Below are 26,079 nucleotides of genomic sequence, written 5' to 3'. Positions count from 1 at the left end.
TGGTTAAAACTCTATCGCCCGAACAGGGACTTGAACCCTGGACCCTCAGATTAAAAGTCTGATGCTCTACCGACTGAGCTATCCGGGCTCTGACATGAGAGTGATCAACACCCTAAACCATGGGAAAGCTCCTCAAAGATATTATAGCGATAATGAAAGGCAAAGACAGGTTTCCCCGGTTTCTTTATGCAAAAATGTGTTTCTGAAAGCTAATATGAGACATCAGCAGTCTGAATTTATCATATCACTACTCATATACCAGATCTAAAGTCTACTTTTTAATGAGGCTGTTCTTGTTTAGTGTTTTTCTGGATGGCTTCTGCTCGCTGATTTGCACTGGTGCTATAAATTACATATAGGGAATATTGTATTTAAAAAGCTGTAACTTTGCAAGTTACAGTGCAAGTAATTCATTCTTGCACAAAGACAGCAATGATTGAGTTTTTCGCCCATCACTTAAACCACAGAGTCAGTCCACTTTCAGCTGCAACTCAGTCTTACCCAACTGATTTTTGACTTCCACTGTATTTCAGCTGGTTGTCATTTCATGATGATGAATGATCACAGTCAGTGGATTAAAACCTGCTTCACTCACTTGACTACCTTTTGAAGTGGCACCTGAACAAACTGAACAAAATGTAAGTCTGTGTAAAAGGATGCATCAGTATACATCCTTAATTTAATGGCACTGAAATTACCTTGACCATTTATCATACTTAACAGGGTAGCTTAACAAAGACCTGAAAACTATAGACCAGAACATTTCAAGTCTCTGCACCACATCTTAAAACATCATAGTGAGACTTTATCTTATATGTATATTATCACTTAAGCTCTGGCACAGGATCCCATAAGTAACCTGAATATAACACTTTCTCCCAATGAATTATATTATAGTATACTACTACAACATATTTAAAGCTATAGAGGTTTTTGTAAATAAGGACTATATATACTTATATGGACAATATGGCTAGTGTGATGTGATGAATTTAGACGTTGGTAAAAATGTTGCTACCCACAGACTGATTTGACCTCAATCCATTTTGGTATATGTGACCCAAATACATGTGTTTCATACAGAGTTTTTTTGTGTATTCACCATGGACAGCCAGATGTGTGTGTGTGTGTGTGTGTGTAAGAAAAAATTAAAGATGGAGACTTGAGACTCAAATGTCTACAGAAAATGAGGTTTTCCAATTTGGGCAGCAGAATAAAATGCATGCGACACTTAATTTCATAATTAGAAATGCAGTTCAATCAGGCCAGATCATGCGCTGCAGTTTCTCGTGTAATCATGTTACTGCCAGGCTGCATGAAAGTCGAAAAAAGGCACAGTGGCATGTCTGCTTGGGGTTGCTATTCTGGTTTGTTCTGTTTTATTTTTTCTGGACACTTTTCACTCTTTTTTTACATAAAATTTAGTATAGTACTATAGCTCAGTATTGAAGCACATGACCTTTTTCATTTATCTTTATCTACAATATGAAGGTAAAGTAAGAAAGTAAATGATGACATGATGAATTTACAGCTCATGTGCTGCTCCTCAGTGGCAGGTAGCAGACCAAATGCTACAGTACACAGCTGAGAAACAGCCCAGTGGCTTGTTGACTGGGATTCAGTACAAGCACCAGTTAATTCAGGACCAGACAGCAAGTGGACCAACCCAAGCCTAACAATCTAGATTACAGGCCAATGGTTAGCCTGCTGGGGAGCAGGCTGGTTGCTGGTTGGCTGAATGTTCCAAAACAAGCAAGGGGATCCAAACAGAGACGCACAGAATGCAAAAGGTTTTTAATTACAACACGAGATAATAAGGTCGGTCAGACCACCAGACAGACAGCCCAGGGTGAAACCAACAGGCAGGAAGCTAAGAGAACAGATTACAGGATGGCAGAAAAGTCCATAATATGTGGAATATGGAGTGCACACATAGGAACAACACAGTCTGCCAGGGATTCAGTGTAGTCGGTTGATATAAATACTAAGACCACTCACAAGAGACCTTGTAGCAGGTGTGTGAGTGGGTGCAGAGGTTCAGGATAACAAAGAATGTAACCTGGTCTTCTCCACCCCCACACTTTCCCTCACTGGTTGTTGGATGCAGAATGGAAGGAGACAGGTGATAAAACTAAAATAAACAGGGCTGAGACAAGAACTGTGCCCGTTGATATTTATTATTATGTCAATTAACACTACATCAAAATTTCTTTATCAGGCTTTGATGACAACAGGATTTTACTATGTTCATCATACTTTGCGAACTACATGAGATTTGTCAGGTTCCTAAAAACGTGCACTACACTAGAGTCTTTGAGACTGTAAACCCAAACAGGCCACGTGCACAGTAGTTAAATGAGTTTTTTATATGACAGAAATGGCAACAAGAAGTCTGGGTACATGACCAGTCGTGGTCTATTTGTGTGTTTTTTTGGTCAGCTTGCTTAGTGTTTGTTTTGCATATTGAAGCAGAACCAACATGTCAGTGTCTTACAGGCAGGTCTGTCTGGAAATAACCAAAAAAGAAAAAATGTGTTAGTCTTAACTCAGAGAGCAAATACTGTATTTCTACAGGGGATTTTGGCTGACCGCTGAGCACAAAGTGGACTCCAGTACACCTAAAATGAGTCATCCAAAGCATGTTGTGTATTATTAAAAAATCATGTGCAGCATATTATTGAAATCTGCAGCTGATGACTTGTCCTGTACACTGACTCAGCATGTAAATACTTTGTACTCATGTGGACTAATCTACTCTCATCACTAATAAATAAATTAATAACAATTAACATCTGATCTGCTATTATCAGTAGCTTATGATGGCTGATCTTTGCTTATATTTGCAAACTTGACTGACATTTCTCACTCAGTTGGCTACATTTATTTCTCTATTTTTCTTCCAGTAGGTTTTAGCATTTAGCACGATGCTAGTTACACTTTCTTTAAGTTTTCTGTTGCAGACTATTTTAACTTTTTTTAATGTGGAAATTGAACCTGAAAACCTGCACATGAGAAAAATAGATTCTCAGGTTAAACATGGTTCTTTGAATATACTGTTTATGTATTCGTTTGTCAGTGTGAAATATTTCTCTGAGAGAAAAGAGAGAAAAACAAACTTTTCCACACCATTATTCTTTAAAAGCCTTTTCTGATGGGGTAACACATCATCAATGATCAACCTGGGCTGCTGACTGTTTTACTTAATAACTCGGTTTGCTAAGCTTTAACAATTAATTGCTTCAGTGCTTCTACACACTTATTTCCAACTGTGCCTGTAGAGGTGATTAGAATAGCCTTTGCACAGCTGGTGTTTAAAAAATACCAGTTAGACTTTAACCCCCTTTAGGGCACTGGGTTTATGTCTGTAAACATGTCACATGTGTCCATGCTTTCCTCACATGCACCTTGGAGCCTCAGAGAACCTCAGTGATACTCTGACACTGGACTGTGACACTTGAGAAGTTTCAAACAATGAACTGAGAACAAATGTTGGATTATGGGCCGATGTTGAGGGCTGTTATTAAGGTACGGCAGAGGACAACCTAAGCTGAGAATAACGTAGTTATTGCAGGAAGAATACATCTGTTGTTTTTTTTCCACGCTACATTTCTATTTAAAAATAGTGCTCATACCTTTACGCATATTCCACACAATATCATTTGCTTATGCTTCTAAACATCTGCATCTCAGTTTTGATCATTGCAGTTATTGCCTCACCGATGAACAGTCTGCAGCCGTGCTAGCAGCTCTGTAAAGCTTAACTTAGGCATGGTGGAGTTTACAGCTAAATACTGACATGCATATAATGACAATAGGCTCTGGACATGCTGATGTTTAGTAAGAATAATGTTTGTAGTAGCAGGTGAGCCGAACGTAGATTGTTTCTCCAATAATTCTGCTATAATAAATGTTCCCTGGGATTTAAATTGATCAGTTTCTTCAATGAAAACTCCCCTGGCTGGAGATTAATAATGAAATGGAACACAACTAGTGAAACTAGGACTTTGTCTCTATTTTTCTTGTAATTGGCATGAAACTAAATTATTTATACTAGAATTTGAATGTGTTAAAGTGTCTTTAAACACATTACAGGTGAAACTATTGGGAGATTGGTTAGTTTAAAGGCAAATATAGACCAATGCTCTATCACCATCTCTATACAGATGTTAAAATGTCATGCTGTCGTCAGGTTATTATTTAAATTGGCAGAAATTAAAATGTATTCCCAATCAACCTATTTTTGTTGTAATTTTAAATGAGTGAATTTACACATAAACAAATATTTTTGCATCCCATTCACATACTGACAGACGAAACTGGCTTTTTGACCAACAATTGAGGCAGAAACCAGACATGCACTCACTGCAGCCTCTTAGCACTGATATAAATCAGCATCCCATGACATTCACACACCCACATCTGGCTGCCAAGCATGATTTGAATTATTTCAATACAGCTTTAGTATCAGACTGTCACTATATACAGGGTACATTTTGTTGTAGTACCCTGTATATTTGTGTACTATATTTGATTCACACTGTTACATTTAATTTATTAAACATGTCAGTTGTAAATTATCATATGGAAACAAAATATATTCACATGCAGACACATGCCATTCCCAATCATCCACATAATGCTTGTCATTCCTGTCCCATGACTTCCATTGGTGAATAGTAGAGTGGGAAGGAAAACGGTCAAGTTAAGCAGTTGCACGTTCAGCTGCTTGTCTCATATGACTGCCACAACTTCAGATATTACTGCAGAGGTGGAGGGAGGAAGCTGGACAATGATCCACTGAAGTCCTGGGAGCTTCCTCTGAGACGGCTGATTCAATCACCTATAACCAGACACCGAATCTACTGAGTTTGGAAACTGCCCTACAGATGCCAATCACAGCATCTCTCAAAGTTAAGCTAACTGGCTGTAATCTGCAGCTTTATATATACTGGACAGGAATAAGTGTATTACACAGGTATACACATGTTATGAATGGATGAAACTGTAAATAAAGAGTAATTATTGGACTAACAATCATCAGGTGAACAGAAACATTTGACCTCTAAGGTCTGGAAGTGTAATTTGGCAAATCTTTGTTAACTGGTTTACTATATCAGCGTTAAAGGTCACAATACGTGTTCTGTGCCTCAACAGTCACTGCACATTATTGCACCTATTGGACATTTAGCAGTGCAAGTAGAAATCGAAGCAAACAAAGAAAAGTTCTCCGTTTATCTGCGGGATCCATCGGTCAATATCTGGACTGGCACTCCAACATTTTGCTCGCTGCTCTGCATCGATAACATTCAGGCCACAAATTGTGCTAATGAGAAGACCCCAAGCAGATTCAATAAATCAATAGAACTGCTGAATGGAAGAGAAGTGCTGAATGAAGTTGCTTTTCACAGTAAACTTTGGCAATGTTATATAAGATAGGAAAATGATTCATGAGTCATTTTGAATTCATTTAAAACTCATGCACAGCTGTAGTGTGTGGCCGAACTCATTTAAGAATCTGCATTTCCATCATACGTCTAGGGAAAGCAGCCATTCTTACCCTATATAAAGAGCAGATCCAGAAATGAACTGACTGATGTAGATGTGTCAGTAGCTAAAGGCTAAAAACTACTGGATTCAATCATTACACCTACTTTAGTGCAGGTTAAACATGAAGCTGATCAAGATTCAACCATGATATGCTGATTTTCTTATGTTGGTGACCATGGATCAGTTGAAACAGATTTTAATATGAGTGTTTGAGTCACTTCTCAGTGTCGTGCTATAACTGAGGCTCAGTATGAGTAAACGCAGTGTGTCTTCGCAGAATTTGCTGATCACATGTGCAGACAGTGATGCTGCACAGGCAGGATGCTATTAGAGACCAGACTGCAGCACTACAGGACACTAGCAGCAGTTGTCTGGAGAGGACCGGACCTTTAACTTTGTTTCACTCATTTCTTCTGCAGAGTGTAGCTGTAAAGCTGAAAGTTTACTTAGCCATAAAATATTCAGTAAAATTGAGATAAAAGATGCAGGTAATCGATTGGCTTTGTTTTTGCAACACTTGTAACGTGAAAAAGTTATCTAGACATTTCTATTGTGCTCTGTTTGTTTCTTTCAATGTGATGTAATGAGATAAAGAAGCCGCTGACCTACACATACAGCACAGAAACTCACATCACAAAGAAAAAAGAAACACATCACAGTGTTTCTCCATATACTGAGAACTGAACTTTTCTCAATCTAGGAAACAAAATTTTTGATTTGTTAATAGGAAATAGCTTGTTAGATTTATATTTGTGTATTTATACATTTAAGTGTGTTGAATATCTTATGTCACTGAATAAAAATATAAAGTTTAGATCAAAGTTTCTTTTTTTTATTGAATCTGACCACACTTTTGCACTTAGCTGATAAAGTGACCACTAAAAGGATTTTTAGACTGTAGTCAGAGTAACTTTCATCCACATCACCGTCCTCTCAGCGGTTCACCAGAGGAACAAAACTATTTCCTCATGTATAACCCTTATTGTTATTTATTGCTAATATTAATGAATCCTGTTCAGAACTACCATCTGTTTCTGCTTCTTTGTTTAGGGTGATGGATGGATGGACTGAACAGGAGTAGAGGCTGTGTGATTCTTACACCACTGCCCTGTTGCGCCCTCTGTGTCCAGGCTGTGAGCCACATGCACCGCTGCCATTTGTCCAGCAGATGGGGCAGTGAGGTTGGGATTTTACCTGGGTTGACTGACCTGCGTTGCTCCTGTCAGGTTAGAGAAAGAAAGCGCAAGAGGGAGCGGAAACTAGCGCATGGAACTTTCAAAATGAAATACTTTTATTGGCTCCAATGTGGCTCTGTTCTCAAAACAAAACCTAAAATTGTACTGCATCGATTGTTCACTGGTTTCTCAAAGCAGGACATGCACTTCATGCATCATTTTTCAATTGCCTCAGTGCTGTACTGAGTAAGCCACGGTGTTGGATTTGGTTTACACTAATTAACTCTTGCAGACATGTCAGGTCTAACTCATAGATTATGTACCCAAACATTACAGACAGATCACACAGATGGGTGGTTAGCATGTTGCATCAAATATTTTTTCCCCTGACCTTACTGCAAGTGCAGATCATAGCCCATGTAAGATACATGAATTGCAACTTACAGCGTGAAACATTTTGATGTTCATTTGAAGAGTATTTATAATATATTTTATACCTACAATATTCAAATTAATATCTCTTCAAATGGTAATCTTGAAAATGATTACATTCGCGGCACATGTGATGCACAAAGCATGGCAACGTGATCATGCAGCATTTGTGTTATTTTGAAAGGTGCCACCGGAAGTCCTGCCCCGTATCGTGTCCGACTTGACGCCGGTCTCTGCCACTCTGCAGTCGGTCGTACCGGAGAAACCGAAGCGCTGGATTCAACTGTTAAACTCGGCTGTCTGCGGCTCGGAGACTCTCGCTTCCCGCAGGTAAGACGGCTGCTTGAAATCCTACTTTTTTTTTTTGCAGGATTTTCGGTGCTAAAATGATGCACTTAGGGTTCGCTTGCTCGTCTTTTGGAGCCGGTGCGGTTGTTGATGTGGCGTTTTTAATTCCTCGGTTCGGCCGCTCGCTGTGTGGAAACACAAAGCTGCACAGCAGCACGGCAACTTGTCCCAAGTCCTGCACACAGACGCAACAAGTAGAGGAAAAAAAGAAATTCAGGAGGTGTCTAATGTTACAGGAACAGACACGACACTTACAGTAGCTCCATGCGTAGTGTTTTCATAAGCGAGTCATTAGCATTGTTTAGCCGACAGGCATGATTAATGAGCGTGAGTAGCTAGCTAACTGTTAGCTGGTTAACTAGCGCTACTTTTCTCCAGTAACAATCAGCTACGTGCAGTTCCCACCTTCAGAACATTTTAACTTCCTGGTATCTTTGTTCGGTGCTTGTTGTCAAACGTGCTCATAAAATCCACTGTTGAATTCAGCATCCACACCATATGTGAAGTGGCTTGTCATTAAATATTCACTTTACTTACTTCTTACTTCATCTTTGACAGATGATACGTGTGTTTCGTTAGTGTTGTGCAGACCAGACAGCTCACGCCTCCCTCCTTCTTAAAACATATCTGGTGTTTAAATAGGAACTGATACGCAATTCAGCCCTAACGTTAAACTTCCAATATTTTGACTGGAGTTTGGTTAGGCGGATACAGAACCTGCAGGTGAGGTTGTTTGTTGTTGCTGTTCCTCCAGCTGGTCTTCACACATATTATTATACCACCACCAACGCAGACCCTTGTGTAATTTTAAAGCATGATAAATGTCTGTGGGAATCCAGCCTGCAGATGGAGACCCGGACAATTTGGACTGGAAGTATTTTTAGGCCACTTAATGGTAGGGTTTATGGTGTAGGGCTGCATTTAAGTCCGTTTTAGTTTGCTCATCCTGCATTTATTTGGTTTCCAACCCTCCTGTAAAACCCATGGTTGTGGTTTATGGTGGAAAATGTACATGTGTGTTAAAGTGCAAAGCAAGAAAGAGCAGGATTAACAATTCACGGCTGTTTAAAGTTGACACAGGTATTCTACGTTTACAGCGTGAGTCTATAATCCAAGGACAGTTTGTGAACATATGACAGTTGGCTGTGCAGGGTTGTGCCATTTTCTTTGTAAAACAAATTTTTGCTCAACCTTCTATAATTATCTGTCACAGTAGAATCACACACATGAGGAACTCTGTTGATTTTAGCCTGGACTTTGGTGACACAGCCACCAACAGCTGAGTTATTCAGTAACGTCACTACATTTCTGAAAGGTAATACGGGAGACAAAGGAAATGTGTAACTGATGTTGGCCTCGGTGCACTGACAAGTACATCACAGATAATTTAATGGTAATAGCTCTTGAAATGCATTGAATATTGCATAATGATGGTGATAGAGTCTAGTATAGGACCATCAGACCAAGGCATTGGTCATTACTATTGCCACATTGCTCTATGATTAGACACTGTAATAGTGGTTCCTTTCATCTATGTTGTGATGATAAGCACTTGCTTCATGAGCACTTTTCACAGTCACCAAGCTGTGATCTTGGCTGTCACCAAGGTGTTCATTCCCATTTTTCCTACTTATTCTGACCAACAAAACAACTTGGGTAATAATTTCGTCATGACATTTTGATTAAGAATTGTCTCTACACTGTGCACATTCCTATAGGCTCACTTGCTCTTTGTGCAGGCATGGACTGTAGGCTGGATGGCTGACGGAGAGACCAATCACATGACAAGATGCTGGCTCGTAACCGCTTCCTCCTCCTGGTGGTAGTGGGTGGCGCCGCACTGGCCATCATCAGTCTGAGCCTCCAGTTCTGTAAGTGCAGTGATTGCTCAGCTGCTTTACGTATTTATTTTCTTTGTTAAACCTTTGTGCACTATTTGTATTTTAAGAATATGAGTTCTCCAGTTAGCATGTGTGTTTGTGTTCATAGATCCATATCCTCTCATTGCTTTCCCGCTCAACCATCCCCATTCATACCAAAACAAAGCAGAATCCCCTGTAGAGTTCCTATAAATATCCAACATCAACACTCGGCCTCTGGATGTTCTGAAACCTTCTGAGAGTCTGCTGCAACGCTCTGTGTGTTTTGTAATGGCAAGGTGTACACAATTGTGTCCCCATCACGTCATTGTTCAGCATCTCCTGTAGGTATTGTCTAGACAGTGTATCCCTCCCAGCCACAGTGAATGCAAGGAAACCGCTACTCAGAAGAAAGAGTCTATCTCTCCTGCACTGGATGTGGTTTGTAAGCCTCACAGGGGAAACACAGTGGGTGATGAAGCAGGCAGGGTATGCAGTACAAATGTAAATGTGTGTTTGCATGGGTAAGATTAAGCTATTTTGTGTTTAATTCCTCAAAACCCTATATGCAGTGCAAGTGTTTTTAGTGATTGTAAGCGTGTGTCTGGACAATAATACAGGATTAAACTCCTGTAAATCACACACAGGATTATAGTGAAATTCAGAATGATGAACTGGTATTTTGAGCGGCATCTTGGCCAGTATTTCTCTCCTTCAGCTCATCTGTGTTTTCTGATATACTGTTCTTTGTTCTAAAGTCGAATGTACAATCACTCCTCCATCTCTTAATTTCTTTTGTTGCTTTTTAATGTCATGCAATATAACAATGCAGCATATAAAGAAAGAGCTAACGGGCTCTAACTGGAGTGTTTGCTCTTTGCAATCCCAGGTACACCCCCATTTCTTGAGCCATCACTCGTGTCCTCACTCTTTCTTACCCTGGTAACAATGTGTGCTTGACCATGTAAGAAGAGGTTACTGCGCAAGCTGTTATTAATGCCTTGCTATCGAACCCACTCTGATCTCCTGCCCTGTAATCTTCTCCTTGGTAAAATGTTTATAGACACTGAAAGACTTTGTAGTATGTGAAACAACCTTCATAAAAATGTTTATACATACCTGTCTGTCAGATGTGATACTTTAGTGTTGTCTGCATTGGGAACATACTCATTTCTTAATTAAGGGACATTGTTTCTTGTGGGAATATTCAATTTAAAAACTGCTCTGATTTTATTTTTTCATCAGTTGCACTGCTGGTGAAAGCTGCTGTCATCATTTATTCATCAAACGCTGAGAAGGATTTGAGCCACATTCCAGCAAAAGCATGGGATGAAAGTGTATGGGATTTGTCCTCATGGTTAATAAATGATCAGCTTCTGTTTTTGGTAGATTTTTCTGCTCACTCTCAAATAATCTACTGCATTGTTTGCACTGTTTTCTGTTCTTCTCCTGACTTTTAAGAGAATCCACATGTTAATTATTTTTGTTTGGACCATTATGATGAAACACAGAATGACAGGCAATGATCGATGGCAGAGTAAATGCTTCTCTGGCTCCAGGCTTCCTGAAATTAAAATGAGAATGCCTTGAAGGATGTGCCATGATAATTGACACTTTTGGAACTCCTAAAGGAAAGAAAAGATAGAGGACAACAGCAGTAGTGAGAATTAAAGTGACTGAAACACAACAAAGGAGCTAATGAGACATACGCAGTGGTGAAGGAACAGGTGAAGCAGAGCTTGGTGGGAGTAAAATGCAGCAGGAGAGATTTACTTTGAGAGTGGAATGCTTTAGAAATGTCACACAGTAGCTTCACAAAGTATTCATACCCCAAAGTGTTCAGCGCTACAGTTCTGCAGTGGTGGTGTACTGCAGTGCTGTCTGAATACTTTGTGAAGTCATGCAATTTAAATGGCATGCTGCTCGGATAGTTTGATAAACTGCGACAATTTCCAATTGCCATCTTATAAAAAATCTTATACAAAACAGTAATCCATTAACAAATGTGCTTGAGTGCCCATTGGGCAGATGTCCAAACTCTTTGCAGTCCTGTTTCTACCAATCTCTACTCCCACTGTTGAACTGAATTGATCCCCTCTGTGCTGGCACTAACAGAGATGGCGTGGCGTCAGAGAAGTAATGACACTGTAAGCACAAGTCTGGACGCTTCTTTGAGCAACAGCAGATAAAGAAACGTCTGTAACAATAGACACAGTTGCTGTAGCACAGCTGGTGTTTAACATACCTGAAAACAGGCTACGTGAGTGGTGCCTGTAATTGTGATGCACTATCTACTGTACCTAGTTTTTGATCAGTTACCAACAGCTACTTCTGATTTTTCATTTCTTTCCTACGACCTTTAAGACCTAGATTATAAAACACATTTAATGGATCTCGGTGAAGCTCCTGATAACATCTTACACTATTTGCAGTCCTAAGAAAAAGTAATGGCACTATGTGCAATTTCCTGGTTTTTGTTATAGATGGGATTTGATCTTCACTAAAGTCACAAATATCCACAAACACAATTTTTCTAAGCTGATAAAACATAAACAGTTGCGATCTGTCATGTCTTTACTGGTCCACCTAAAACTCCAAAAGGCAGATTTTGTGTCTATAAAGTGATTCTGTTGCTGGATCACGGCCAGTAAGATCACTCAGTGAGCTTTCTTGCTGCATAACCCAGCTTTTTCTGAGCTTCAGCTTGCAGAGAGCACCATTTCACATTATCCTGTAGGATACACCGAATATCTTGGAAATTCAGGGAGTCAGGTTTGCTATCACTCTGTATGGTTAATGGGTGTATTCAACAATGACACACGAAAGATTGTTTGTGTCTTATCAGCTTAGAAACAATATATTTGTTGGTCTTTGTGACTTTGGTAAACATCTGATTTTATTTCTTGACTAATTTAAGCAGAAAATTAGGAAATTGCAAACAGTGAGCTAGAATTTCCGTTGTTAAATTAGTCCCTGCTTCTATATGTAAATGTGTGTTGTTCACAACGGTTACTTGTAGCTGCAGCACAAAAAATACATATGTATTTAGATGAGATTGGATTTCACTGTCAGCCAGCCAGTTCACTGCAAATGCATGGCGAATAGCATTTGTGCTGAGAATGTCACTTTACATAATGAAACTGTGAAGGGAGCTCTTCCTTCTTGCCAACTTTTCTACACTGCCTTTTTTCCTCATGGAAACTGCACAGAACATTTTAGCACACTAGACAAAATGATATGCGTAAATTACATTTTAAAGTTGCTGATCAGCAGTCATTGTGTGGGCTAAATCCTTTCACAGAATGAATTTGACAAAAGACAGTTGCTAGCCTACCGTACTGGAAACGTACTGACACACTGAAGATTCATCCAGGTCATGGTTATCCCAAAGGGAATTATTTAGTGACAACTGGACTAATTTTAAGTTCATCCTCCATTAAATGATGAGACATTCTGGCACCCAATAAGCATCATACAAATAAAAATAGACTAAAATGTAATTTCTAATTGCATGATGCATGAGCAGATGCTCTATAAAAGTGGGGAAATCTGTCGACATCTAAAATAATGTAAGGGTGTAAGAAGGTGTATTATGATGGACATGGATGGATTTATTCATATAGCACTATCTCAGTATTTGTTCTACTTTTTTCCACTGCTCTTTGGTTACCACAGTGCTGCCATTACAGAACAGTTTGGTCAAGTGCTATAAGTGGGGACACACCTTCATAACTTCAGTCCAAACCACTTTCTGAGAGGACCTGTTCACCGCCTAATCACTGCGGTGCCATTGCTGGCACAAATTTGTTTGCGTGCATGTTTGAGGCAGAGTACCCTCTCTGCAGCTGCAAGTGAAACTGCATTTGAACAGAAGACGGTGTTAAATCTTTCACCCCTATGTTGGTGTGCATAATGAGAGGTGGTGAAAGATTTAACACGGGTCTGTGTTTAATTCTTTATGTGTAACTAAAGATGTAGGCATCTTTAACTCTATTCAGACATGAGATATGTAACATTAGCTGCCTCCATGAAGCCGGTAAAGCGATGGCTTCCTGTTATTCAAACATTTGCCACTTTTACGTTAATGTTTCTCACAGCTTCATTCAGACAAACCCACGACTCTGACTAACAGAGAGCCACTGTGCGTGTGCAGCATTTCATTATTTCCATTTTATGCACAGACATTAACAGTAAGATGGGCTTTTGACATCATCCTGTGTGTTTAACTAAAAACATCAGTTTGATGCTATGAGTTGCTCTTTGCCTTTTTAATGTATTTGAATGGCCAAGTCAAAGTCCTGACTTTAATCCTGTAGGAATGCCGTGATACTGGTCACACCAGTTTAGTAAAGACACATTTCTCACAACATGAACAAGTGTGTTTTTGTGTTATTTGTTTCATTTGGTTCCTTTTTGTGAAAATCCGATTCCATTTCACTTCATATTTATACAGAAATAAAGAAAATCCCAAAGAGTTCATAAACTTTAAAGCACCACTTTAGATGGATAGATGGTTATACTGTGTTTGTGCTACAGTTTTTCCTTTGTGCCATTGCTGTGTATGCATTTGGGAGAGTTGTGCAGCCACTTACAAAAGCTCCATTGTGTAGCTCACTGTGACTGAACTGGCCTCCAAAAGTTTGGTTAGTTGAGGCAGACGTGTGTGGGTGGATGGCTAGCTGGGGGGTGGGGGTGGTAGTGCATGGGGCAGAGTGTAGAGGGGGACAGGTTGTGGAAGTGAATAAGCTCCAGTGTGTGTGGCTGGACCTTAAGCTACAGAGAAGTCAGCAAAATGGTGTCCACTGCTGCCGCACACCTTTTATTCTTCCTCATCAGCGGTGAGTTCATGCAGAAATGTAGAAAATCATCTGTCAAAACTTCTTTCTACCAATTTAGGAATGTTTTTTGCAACATATTTAATTTTAGCAATTTCACTGTTGTTTGGTGCGTGTAGTTTCCAGTGCCAAACAATGATCTCTACAAAATGTGCTTGGTGCTGATGAGGACACTCACAAAGATTGCTCTCATCACGTTCATTGTTCTCAGATGTTTTATGACTAGTCCTGACTCAGGTCCTTTTGTTCAGCATTTATCTACTTGTATAACATAATTGCCATAAAAAGCCAGTTTCACAGTTGCCTAATTGCTGGATCATTTGTGCTTCAAGTATGTCGGCTGTTGAGATGAACTGAGATTATATCTTGCCATAGAAAGAGTTAGAGTTTGCATCCTGTTTGCATCTGGCATCCACTTTGTCTCATCTACTAACAGAAAGTCCTCGAGTTGTTAATGTCTAAAAAGCACTGGATAAATTTAATAGTTTAAAAAGCTTTAAAATGTCAGAAAATAGTGAAAAGTGGTCATTACAAATTAAGTTTCCATCTATTTCTACTATTCCAGATAACTGGCAGAAGAAAGCATATTGCCAATTACATCCTCTACCATTAGATGAATATTAGTAGTTGTCTTAAGTGAATATTTATCGGTGTCCTGTCAGAAACATGTTTCACTTAAAGACCCCAGTGGGAGTGAAGACGATGTGGAAAGCTGTATGTGTAAATGTGAACACTACACAACACGTTACTCTAAACTGGGGGTGTGTATGTGTGTGTGACATAAGCAGGCTTTGCTAAAGGGGCATATGGATTCAGTTTCTTTTTTTCAGAGTTGGATCTTTGTGAATGGTCCTTCCTGTTCCCACAACACCTCTGTTTCTATTGGACCATTTTTCCTTGAGGCTACAGGTCATTGGTGTCTAGGCAACCCACTGGTTAACGTTAAGGGTTTTTAGGGTGAAAAGCTGTTGACGTGGAGATGAGCTATTGTTGAAGGGGTTTTCCTAATTTTAGACGCTCGTCATTCATTCATTTGGCTTCTGAAACAGTTCACCAATTAGAATTAAGCTGAAATACAACAGCAAAACTCTATTTTATGGATTACCATGAAGTATTGTACAGATAATAATGGTCTCCCAATGAAGTCAAATTATTTTGGTGGTCTCCTACATTTTTATACCTCGGTGTTGACGCCCATGGTTGGAGGCAGTATGATTCAGAACAGTTCCACTCTCTCTATTCTTGTGAATGCGATATCTCAGCAATACCTCGATGGAATTTATTCATATTTTGAACTGTAATCCACTTGCTCTTAAAGTTTCCCACTGATGTTCCTTTTGGTTTATGACTAAATACTTGAACAAATACATGCTATTTCATTCAGTAATTGTGAGCACACACACTTTTGTTTTATATGTGTCTCCTTTTCTACAGTGAACCTGATCCCCACCAATCCTTTAGCAGAGGAGCAGATGTTCCAAGCTGTAGATGGAGATGCTGGGGTGGCTCTGGGAAAGAGCAGAAAGAGAGTGTTGCCAGTGCCACACACCCAGGAACCCGACCCCATATCTGAGGCGTACGGTTATTGCAACACTCCCAACCACACTGAACAGGCCTGGGAGGGTAAGGACAACATAGTGAAAACCAATTTAGTCTGACTCAAGACTGGTTACACCCATAATTAACAGTTTAGCTAGTGAAATAGCAAAGTTAATTCTTCCAATTTAGCAGCAGAAAGCATCACTGTTTCTGGAGACTGAAGGTAACATTAGATCACTGTTAAAAACGATGATTTGACAGACTGCATAAATGCTTTATATAGTAATAATGTCAGATTTAGTGCATCAGGGCTCGAAGGATGAGTTAGTTATGTGAAAGTCATTTTCACTAGATTACATCATCCATAAAGTTGCAATGTTGTCTCTCTCTGCACAGACGAGTCAGCTCTGCCTGAGGTGATCATGCAAATATCAATCATATCCTAAAACAAGTTGTACAAGCTCCTCCAACTTAACTCTTCTTTGTTTATCTCGGGTTTGCACTTTGTCTCCACAGAAGATAAAATCTATTAAAATCAGATTAGAGTAGAAATGATTGAAAATCAATCACAGACAAGTATTGTTAAGTTTGCTGTATTTTCCTTTGACAGTCTCATCAGTTTCCCATTAAATACGCACACTCAGAGCCACAGTGTCAACAATCTACAAACTTGTTGGATTTTTCTCTTGGTTTTTCTCTGGCTGCTGCTTCTGTGGTGGCAGAGCCACGAGATTTGCCTAAATAAAATAATATGCTTTTGCAAGATGTGTAGGAGCTCTCCTAGCCTACTTGGGTCTCCTGAGATGAGCTGGTGTATTTTAAAACCTGCAAGTAATTTATAGACACTCGAAGAAGGTGTAAAACAAGCTCTAAAGATTACTGTGAATCTTCTTTAGCTCTGTTTTAGTGTTAAAAGAAATCTGATTCTGTATTATCTAAATCCTCCAAAATGTTTGCTAGTTAGGGTTACAAAATAAAAACTATAGGTTTAAAGGCATTAAAAAGCTTAAGGAGCTGAGTGACATGTTACATGTTGGATGCATGGTTGATGAAAAACAATTCTAGTATAAAATGTATGTATAATATAAAAGATGATTTAGGATTACTTATGAACTAAGATTGATGATTAATGATTTCACATACAATGATAATAACATAACAGAGGCACCTGTGGATAATGATGACACAGCTTCTGAGCAAACACAAATGATCAATGCCTTTTATGAAAGAAATAAATATCTTTTCCCCTATTTAGAATAACCATGTTTGAAATGACCTCATCATTTTCTGTCTGATGCATATAGTATATTACAGATTATTCAGCACTGTCTACAACAACAATACAACGGTAACATATTCTTCCAGTATTCACTCAATATAAAGAATAATAATTGGTGTACCTGTCTTTTCTGACAGGTCACAGTCCTGCTGACTACAAGCTGCTGTCTGTTCAGGTGATGATTCGTCACGGAGACCGCTACCCACTCTACTCCATCCCCAAGACCAAACGACCTGCCATTGATTGCTCCCTATCCATCAACAGGTATGCATACAATATTTGAAAAAAAAAAAAAAGTATTTTATAAGGTACTATATGTATCATTTTGAGCCTTGACATGTCATAACCAAATACACTGTAGTTTCTGGTATAGGAAGATATCTTTTTTCATCCAGAGTTTGTCAGTGCCGCTCCCTTTTTACACTTTCCCTTTTACAAGGACAACCACATTAACATCAGGGACATCCTATAATAAAAAGCAACTCTAAAAAACTAACAAAATATACATAAGCACTTGATTGAACACACCGCAATTTGCTACAGTCCACATCAAGGAGATTAGCTAAAGGCAAGGTATAGAGGGGTTAAAAGAAGCACATTTAGAATGATATAAAATAAATTGAATTACATTATATTGCAAAGTGTTTATAGTGTTTTTCCCCGTTACTCTTAAATTAAGTAATGCTATGAAGACAACAATGAAAGAAAGAAAATTAATGGGGGGTAGCCAAAAGCATTCTTACACTTAAATAGATAAAAGCTTTGTGCCTGCAGTTTTAATTAACGCAGGTCAGAGAGAAGGGCTCAAAATGCCACCAGGATTTAAGATGGCTTCCCAAGCACAGTGTCAGCCACTTCTGTCTGACACCTAACAAGGATATCTGCTGGAAAGTAGGGAAGCATGAGACACCAATTACTGCAACAGCTTTTGATACTCAGTTCTCTACAAAAACTGCTGCCTTGTTAGCAGCTGTCAGATGATTAGCTCAGCATGTTAAAGGGAAAACCGTCCTATAGGCTTCTTCCTGTGGTATTTGTTGGGCTTATATGAAACAGTAATTAATGTGTATCACATTGAATAAATGAGAATCTTTATCAGATGCGCTTTCACCATCTCTGGCTTTCACTGTGTTATTGCATGTGTCACTGATAGCGGGTAGGTTTGGTTTGCCTCATCTGTTTCTCTGTGCTTTGGTGCAGATGGATACACGCACAAACACAAACACATTTGCATTTGCGTGTGGTCTGTTGAGGCAGAGTTGTTGACAATATTATCTCGCTTGAGCAACATCCTCACTTGGCAGCTTTGGAAAAGCACAAGCAGAATCGCCCTACAGTAATGTGGGTGCAAATTACACACACGCCCAAATTAATATTGTTATTTTCTTGCATTCATTTTGCTTCAGTCTCTCTCTGTATCTTTCAAATCAGTCTCCACTTAGCTGTTAACACTCAGGCCCTGACACATGGGCTTTGGAAGGTCTTTCAAGAGGATTAGATGAAGGTTCCTGATAGAAAGTTATTAGAGTATGTCTGTCTGTTTGTCTCAGGATCTCAAGTCAAACTCTACATGTGCTACAGTTCAGCCCATCCTATAAAATCAAACTGTACAGTTTTTGAATATGAATGAATACATTTGTATCTTTGATCTAATGGTTTTGATATGTGCACCCTCATCCCCTTGGATAATTTTATTGAGACCATATGGCCGACAAATTCCCTGTGACCAATCTCTTTTTTTTGGCCTGTGCCAAATTACTTAATTTTGCTTGAGGCTTTTACTGCAGCCATATCAGCTTTGCACATCTGGACAGAGCAGGCGCGCTGTAATCCCTTAGAGCTGGCACAGTGTACACACAGCTGCATTTCAGATTGGTAAGATGGAGTTGATCTGCCATGTACATTTGATTATTAGATATTTTTGATACCCTTGATCTTTGAACTCAAAGCGGCAAGTAGGCTGCCCTGCACTTAAGCCTCTGAGAATGAAGGTTGGGATGCTTTCGCAAGTAATTATATTTCAACTTCCACTATCCACTGAGTAGTTACTGAAGGAACAAGGTAGCTTTGAATTAAATGCTCAGATCGGGCTGCTATCACGCTGATGTTTACTATGTTCACCATCTTAAAGGAGTCAGGTTTAGTTGCAACTTGCCAAGCCGAGCCCCAGCAGAACATAAATGCACCGCACTGCTGTGGTCCTGCTGCATAGCAGTGCTGATCATAGCAGACCCATATGGTCTCATCCCTGTTAGTGTAGCTATGTAAGACTTTGTTAGGTTATCAGTATGTTTGCAGCTTTTGTGAGTGTGGTGATGACTTCAGTGGTTCTGTTTAGCAGTAGAAAAGGAATGTATTTGAAAACACATTTCTGTCTGTTCATAGCTGATCAGGTTTAAATACTGCAGGGAGGAATGGTGTGAACTAAAGGGAGCTGAAAAGGGCTTCAGGCAAGAGGTTGTTAGTGTGGTTTGTGATGAGCTCACCTCCAAGACATCATCAAGCTTTACAGTACCGCAGTTCAATGTAAAACAGTCAGACTGTGTCAACACACCTGAACAGCTCACAGAGGTTCACGTCATGTTTCAGGATGACAAATCCACCGCAACTGAAAAACCCTGTCAGCCTGGCATAGTAGAACATATTTTTATTATTAAAACCTAGCTCTAAACGTGATTATAGCTGAGATTGAGGGTCCAGGATCATCAAAGTCTTTGTGATTCATCAGTGTCTGTATAGGATGTCAGAGGACACTGTATAAGATGCAGGTTCTGGGATGAATATTGTCATATTAGTGCTTAGGTTGTTAATATTATGTCTTGAAAAATAGATTTCAAATTAAAAGAAATATATTTTTATGATGTTTGGAAATATGTCCCAGAATGTTTTGTACAAATGAACGCCACAATAAGTCAAACTGGAAGGAGGAACTGAGCAGTGACATTAACTGGAAACTGGTGTAGTCTGAGGTTGGAAGGAAAACGCTACCACCCGGTTTTGTTTTATGGGAATTGAAATTCCAAATCTCTGACTCACTTTACAAGAGGAGGTTTATACTTTGGGAAAAACAATCATTTTACAATGCACAGTTTAGTACCACGAAGAAGAATCAAGCTGTTCGTCTTCACTTTTTGTCCAGTGTGCTGCAGCTCAACGCATAAATCATCATATCAGGTCTCAGTTCTGTCTAAAAACTAGTCACCCCCTCCTGATCTTTTACATCAACCTTGCCTGATTTAACCCCACCCCTGTGATGTCCACTATCTCTCTCCTCATTTCATTTTCTGTTTGGACAGGGCTTGTGTTTGTTTTATTTAACTGCATCTTTTTTTAAGGCAGAATTCCAAGAAAGTCAAACAGAAGCAAGCAGATGAAAAACATGTTGGCAGAGAGTTTGAAAGCTTTGAAGGATCAATGTTGTTGAGGCCATAATAAGGCTGCAAGGGTTTCAATGCAAAATGTGATTTTCATGCTTGAATATGCTTCCTCAGAACAATAAAAACATATTTTATAATAGTTTATTTCTTCATAATAATCAAATTCATTGTGGTCCAGGTGAAAATAAGAAATCATAATATAAACATGACATTGTCACAAATGAGACAGGAAATTATATAGATTCCGTACAGTGATGATAATGTAGGAAGCTCTGTTTTTATTTAGACCTGGGTGTAATTACAGGGATCTGAACTAGAGTATGCCCTACCCTGGATCTTTATAAAGAGCTGAGGTGTGTGCGTGCATGTGTGATTGTGTGCTCGCGCACCGACTGGCACCAGCTTTTCGACCCACTGTCTCCGTCTGCGGTTAACTGAGCTCTTTTCAGCAGGGAACATCTCCTCTCCCTTTCCTCTTATTCTTCAATCAATAGAAGATTGTCAAGATGTGAAGATTTGTGTCTACCTTCATCAATCATCCCATTTACTTACTAGTTTAGACCACACACTCATCTCATTTCCTTTTATGTTTATTCCTCTGCCTCATTCATCCTACCTAATTTTCCTCCTCTTTCCATCCCTTCCTCCATCCTCACTAATCTCTTTCCCTGTCCTATCCAGTGATAATAATCCCGCTTAATGTAATTGGGCTCTGTAATCGTTGGTTAGCAACAATCAGCCTAATAGACAGCCTGGCTGGCTCTTTGTCCACACTAGCATCCCAATCCGCTGACATCCTCTCTCCCAGCGTTGCCAATTAAATTTACATTGTTCCAAAAATTCCCCTCAGCAAACTGATCTGCTGATGGGACAGGACGGAGCTCTTGTGATCTCAACATCTCACTTATTTCAACAGTCCTATATGCTCATGTGCCTTGTGGTGCAGATATTATGTAACTGCATTTCATACGCAGAGATGTGTGGAAAGATGGTGACAACTGCTGAGGCGGCGTGACACCAACAAAAATAGCGCTGCCCTTAAAAATAAAAACAAATTACACCGGTGTTTTCAAAAGACATCTGAAACCAGAATAGTGTTCTAAAGATCTTAGTTTGTTTGGAGTACAAAAAGTAGTCATGTGATTGTCCTTCTTATTGGTGGCTGTAGAAGCCAGATTGTGTTTACCCTGTTCAGTGAGTTACAACAGTCACCAGAATAATTTAAAGGTAATGACAGAAGGTCGTTGTTTTTATGGCGCGTTCCTGAACCCTTCCATGATCACTATGGAAACTGTGTGTGTGTGTGTGTGTGTGTGCGCACACTTCTTTAATCTGAGTGAGCTGAGCTTTAGCTTGCACCGATTTGTTATATTAAACTGTAATCTTCAATCATCTCTAATCTATTAGATCACCAACTGCTCCTCTCGCTGCCCTCATCTCTGTGTGTGTCATTGTTTGTGTGTGTGTGTGTGTGTGTGTGTGTGTGTGTGTGTGTGTGTGTGTGTGTGTGTGTGTGTGTGTGTGTGTGTGTGTGTGTGTGTGTGTGTGTGTGTGTGAGAGAGTCTCAAGGCAACACATTCTTTCATCTTTTTACATCCTCATCTCCCATATTCCCACCCACACATATGTTGAGCAGCCCAGGAAAGTTGTATTAGAGAGACACCTGGTGGTGGATGGTAGGAATTAGATGAAGATCATGTCAAAATGCAGTTGTTTAGAAGATTAAAAATGCATTTAACAAAGATTTTGTGAGATTTAAGCATATAATTACAGCTAAATTGTGTGAAATTAGCTGTCATTATTGTCATTAGAAGCTTTGCCCCTAATTGCTAAAATCTACACTGTTAAGAAGTCCCATTTAGTAACAATAACAGCAATAACAAACAACATCCTAATCCTACTTGATGAAGCCTTGGAGATATCTAATAATAAAAAACTCTACAGCATGCTAATCTTCTTCTTTACCGACCTCAGGAAACCTTCCCACCCTCTAATGACCTCCTTCATCAGTCATATGGGGCAGGGAGGGCGTGGGCACTGGGAGTCCACACTGGGCTCTGTTCCTCGTCTGCCTAACCACAGTGCCTGTGAGATGGGAGAACTCACGCAGACAGGTAAGCAAGGAACCAGACATCCAGATGGAACTTTCATAGACCAATAATAAATGCTCGTTTTTGTACCCATGAACAGTCACCTTCAAGCTTTGCCTGTGGTTGAATCCTTATATCTGTTAAAAAAGTTCAGTTTTAAAGTTAATGTCTTTTCTCTTATTTGCTCTTGACACTCTTTGTTAAAAAAGATCAAACAATCATTCATCTTGTCTCCTTCTTTTCCAGGTGTGGTGCAGCACTTGCACAACGGCCAAGTTCTCCATCAAGCCTACAAGCATCACAATCTTCTCCCCTTTGACTGGTCACCACATCAGATTTGGGTGGAGACCACAGGTAAGAGCCGGACTCTCCAGAGTGGACTGTCCTTCCTCTACGGCTTCCTTCCAAACTTTGATTGGACAAAGCTGACGGTGCATCATCAGTGGAGCACATTGTTCTGCGGCTCGACCTGTGACTGCCCTGCTAGGAATAAATATCTGGAGGAGGAACAGAGGAGGCAGTATCGGCTTCGAGTGGCTGATACTGAGCTGGAGAGGACTTACGCTGACATGGCACGCACTTTAGGTCTGCTCACCCGCCAGCTCAGAGCTGCAAACCCTATAGACTCCCTGCTATGCCATCTGTGCCATGGCCTTTCTTTTCCATGTGTTCCCACAGGAGAGACTGGCACGGGTGGATGTCTCACCATGGCGCAGTTTGCTGTCATTCGCCGGCAGCAGCTAGATGATGAGGTGGAACGGAGAAGAGTAGGTCTGTATCATAAGTACGCCATCCTGGCAATGTACCCCTACCTCAACCGAACTGCATCTAAGATGGAGCGTGTTGCTAAGAGTAGTGAGGCTGGCAGGCGGTCTCGAGCTGGGGGTGAGGAGGTCTTCACCCTGTCTTCAGCCCATGACGTTACCATGGCCCCTCTGCTGAGTGCCCTGGGCCTGGAGGAGGCGAAGTTCCCACGTTTTGCAGCAAGAGTAGTCTTTGAACTGTGGAGGAGCCCCCCGACAACGCAAGGGCTGCCAAAGAAAAGAACCAGCAAAGGTGATAAGTCAAAAGCGAAAGATGGGGAAGTGTTCATTAGGGTGCTGTACAATGGCGAGGATGTGACATTTCACACCAGCTTCTGTCGCTCTCATGATCGCCATGCCAGCCAGCCGCTCTGTCCTCTGAAGAACTTCCTGTCTTTTGTCAGGAGAGATATGTTTAGTGTTGTCAATGCTACTTCCTACCAGGAGGCCTGCTACAAACGCCCTGGTTGACAGAAGGACAGATGGAGAGGAGGATAACTGAGCAAGGACACAGAGTTGGCAGATGGTTGTACTTTCCTCAGTTTTTTAGTTGTTTTCCACTTTTGAAAATGGTGCACTTTTATGCTGCTCATAGCATTTAAAATTTTCACGTTTATATAAATGCAGTCCTTTCCTGAGCACAAAGTCAGTGGCAAACACACACAACACTGTACATATCTTGATCAGAGGTCTACAGTTTCTAACCTTTCTACAAATGCATTCAAAATTCAGTTTCACATATTGTTTTTTTTTAAGTGTATGTGTAAGAGAGAAGTAGTTCAAGGAAGGCTGTATGGCACTTTATTCCTACATTCCTTAACACCGTAGAATTGTAAAATTCCAGTTTTCCCATGATTGCAAAAAAAAAAAGGGAATATCAAAACTGGAAATTCCATCTTGTATTAATGATTCTTGTGAAATATTTGATGAATAATAATCTTGACAATGAAAATACATTTGGGCTACTTTGGGCCACATTCGTCAATATGGTTTACTCACTTCTTAGTATGTTTTTAAGTTTGAATGTTTATTCATTGGCTGTATGGATGAAATGGTTATTTCTTGGCACCTTGATGATGGTTTAATTATTCATTGCTTTATTAAAATTGACTGCGGTACTTTGAAAATGATGAGCTTTTTACATTAATCTCAACAGTAGTTTCACACAGGTACATCTGTATTTCTGTCAGACGGTCATATACTGACTACATTCCTGTTTTTGTTTTTGCTTTGGATGGATAGAGTACTTATAGTAAAGTACTAGGTGCTTACCATTATGTGTGTGTGTGTACTGTATAATGACTTAACACCAAGGTGAAATGAACTTCTGTTCTTTTACAATACCACTAGGGGGCATATTCGCTCCACCAACCACACCATAACAGGCCATCTGCTACCATTAGTTATCCACTTTGTCAACAGTACTGCAGGAGCAGAGCACACAGTCAGTACATTTATATAAATGTAAAAATGTTGAGTGCCTGTTTCCCCACCAATACACGAGTCATGTGTCATCATCATTAGGAACATAATACAATGCTGACAAGATATCAATTGTACAACTCATTTTCAAAAGTGCTTCAGCGTGCTCGACCTAGTTTTTTCCTCTCAGAATCCTCAGAATTGAGAGAGTATTGACTAGAGAAATGCAATAACAAGAGTGAGTTGGCTAAATTACATTTGCAGTATATGGATGTAATATTTGTCCTGGCAGTTAAAGGCCTATTTACTGCTGAATAAAAGGGGTAGGCCATAGATGCTGCAGACAGATTACAAATATCATCTACTAGGGTAGCATCATTTTGTTACTGTAGGTAGTTGAGGTTTGTAAGTAGCTTATATTGAATATTGGATTACCTAAAGCCTAATGTACATATTCAGTAGATGGTATTGTTTGACAGGAGTTATTTTAAAACAATGTCCCAAATATTAAAATATTTGATATTCAATACCAGTGGATTAAGAATTACATTTCTTCAAGTTGCTTAGTCACACCCTAAACTTCAGTTCATATCTTAATCTTAAAGTTGAGGCAAACCACATAAGTTTATGCAAATTTATTCCCAAACTTTCCCCACTCACATCCAGACCTTCTCCCAGGCCATTTCCCATGTTATGCCATGACGTCAGGGTTGTTAATGATAGGAGCTAACCTCCCCCAGCCACCCTGATTCCTCCCCTTCTAGTCTTGTGCTCTCCTACCAACGCCTTTCCCTCCAGGCTTTGACGCCCCTCTGCCACCCATGCCTCTGATGTCATCCCACTAGACCAAGGTGGGGCAGCAATTTCCTCCCACCACAACTCGCTCAATGTTTGATGTTGTTACACTGCCTCCAGGTTTGGCTTATGCCTTGGTGTCTCTGTGTGTGCCTGTGTGTGTCTGTGTGTGTGTGTGAGGAGAAAGGTAAAGACACATCAAGGTAAATGTATTAGGTATGCATTGATGCAGCTTCTGACTCTGTGTGTGTGTGTGTGTGTGTGTGTGTGTTTTCATCTTGTTTGTCTGGCACCAGAAAAATGTTCACTTGACCCGGTCTCTCAATATACATTTCCAATTACAACCAGGTTGCCCAGCATTAAAAGCAACACAGTGGCTGCAGAAATCCTGGTGTGTGTTGGTTGAAGAGATGATCGGGGGGGGGGGACTTATGACCGACTGCTCACACAGTAAGCGAGACGCCTTGTGGTCAACGCAGAGAAGAAGCGAAGATGGAAGCTAGGGAGAGGCTGTGGTTATGGTTCAATGTTAACATCGTGGAATCAGCCCTGGACTCTTCCTTCTCCAAAACCACAGT

General features: G+C 40.0%; 1 protein-coding gene and 1 non-coding gene across 4 annotated transcripts; one reads left to right on the top strand and one right to left on the bottom strand.

Moving 5' to 3' along the window:
• Positions 1–15: 15 nt before the first annotated feature.
• On the bottom strand, positions 16–88 carry trnak-uuu. The gene has a single exon. It is a non-coding gene; the product is annotated as a tRNA-Lys (tRNA).
• A 7,268-nt stretch (positions 89–7,356) lies between these two features.
• On the top strand, positions 7,357–25,756 carry pxylp1 (2-phosphoxylose phosphatase 1). 3 transcript variants are annotated; one of them, XM_026378015.1, is made up of 6 exons: positions 7,357–7,484; positions 9,242–9,373; positions 15,631–15,819; positions 17,152–17,278; positions 22,366–22,505; positions 22,728–25,754. In XM_026378015.1, the coding sequence occupies exons 2-6, from the start codon at positions 9,292–9,294 to the stop codon at positions 23,753–23,755; spliced, it is 1,566 nt and encodes a 521-aa protein (XP_026233800.1). In that variant the 5' UTR covers positions 7,357–7,484; positions 9,242–9,291; the 3' UTR covers positions 23,756–25,754. The 3 variants fall into 3 exon arrangements, with proteins under 3 accessions (XP_026233800.1, XP_026233809.1, XP_026233818.1); XM_026378024.1 differs by having other exon boundaries at positions 7,366–7,484; positions 9,221–9,373; XM_026378033.1 differs by lacking the exon at positions 7,357–7,484 and having other exon boundaries at positions 9,270–9,373; positions 22,728–25,756.
• The last annotated feature ends 323 nt before the right edge of the window (positions 25,757–26,079 follow it).

Source organism: Anabas testudineus, chromosome 13 (assembly GCF_900324465.2).
Source record: "Anabas testudineus chromosome 13, fAnaTes1.2, whole genome shotgun sequence".
In the NCBI taxonomy this organism is placed as follows: Eukaryota; Metazoa; Chordata; class Actinopteri; order Anabantiformes; family Anabantidae; genus Anabas; species Anabas testudineus.
The sequence above is the reverse complement of the archived record's forward strand: the minus strand, read 5'-3'. Positions and strand labels throughout refer to the sequence as shown.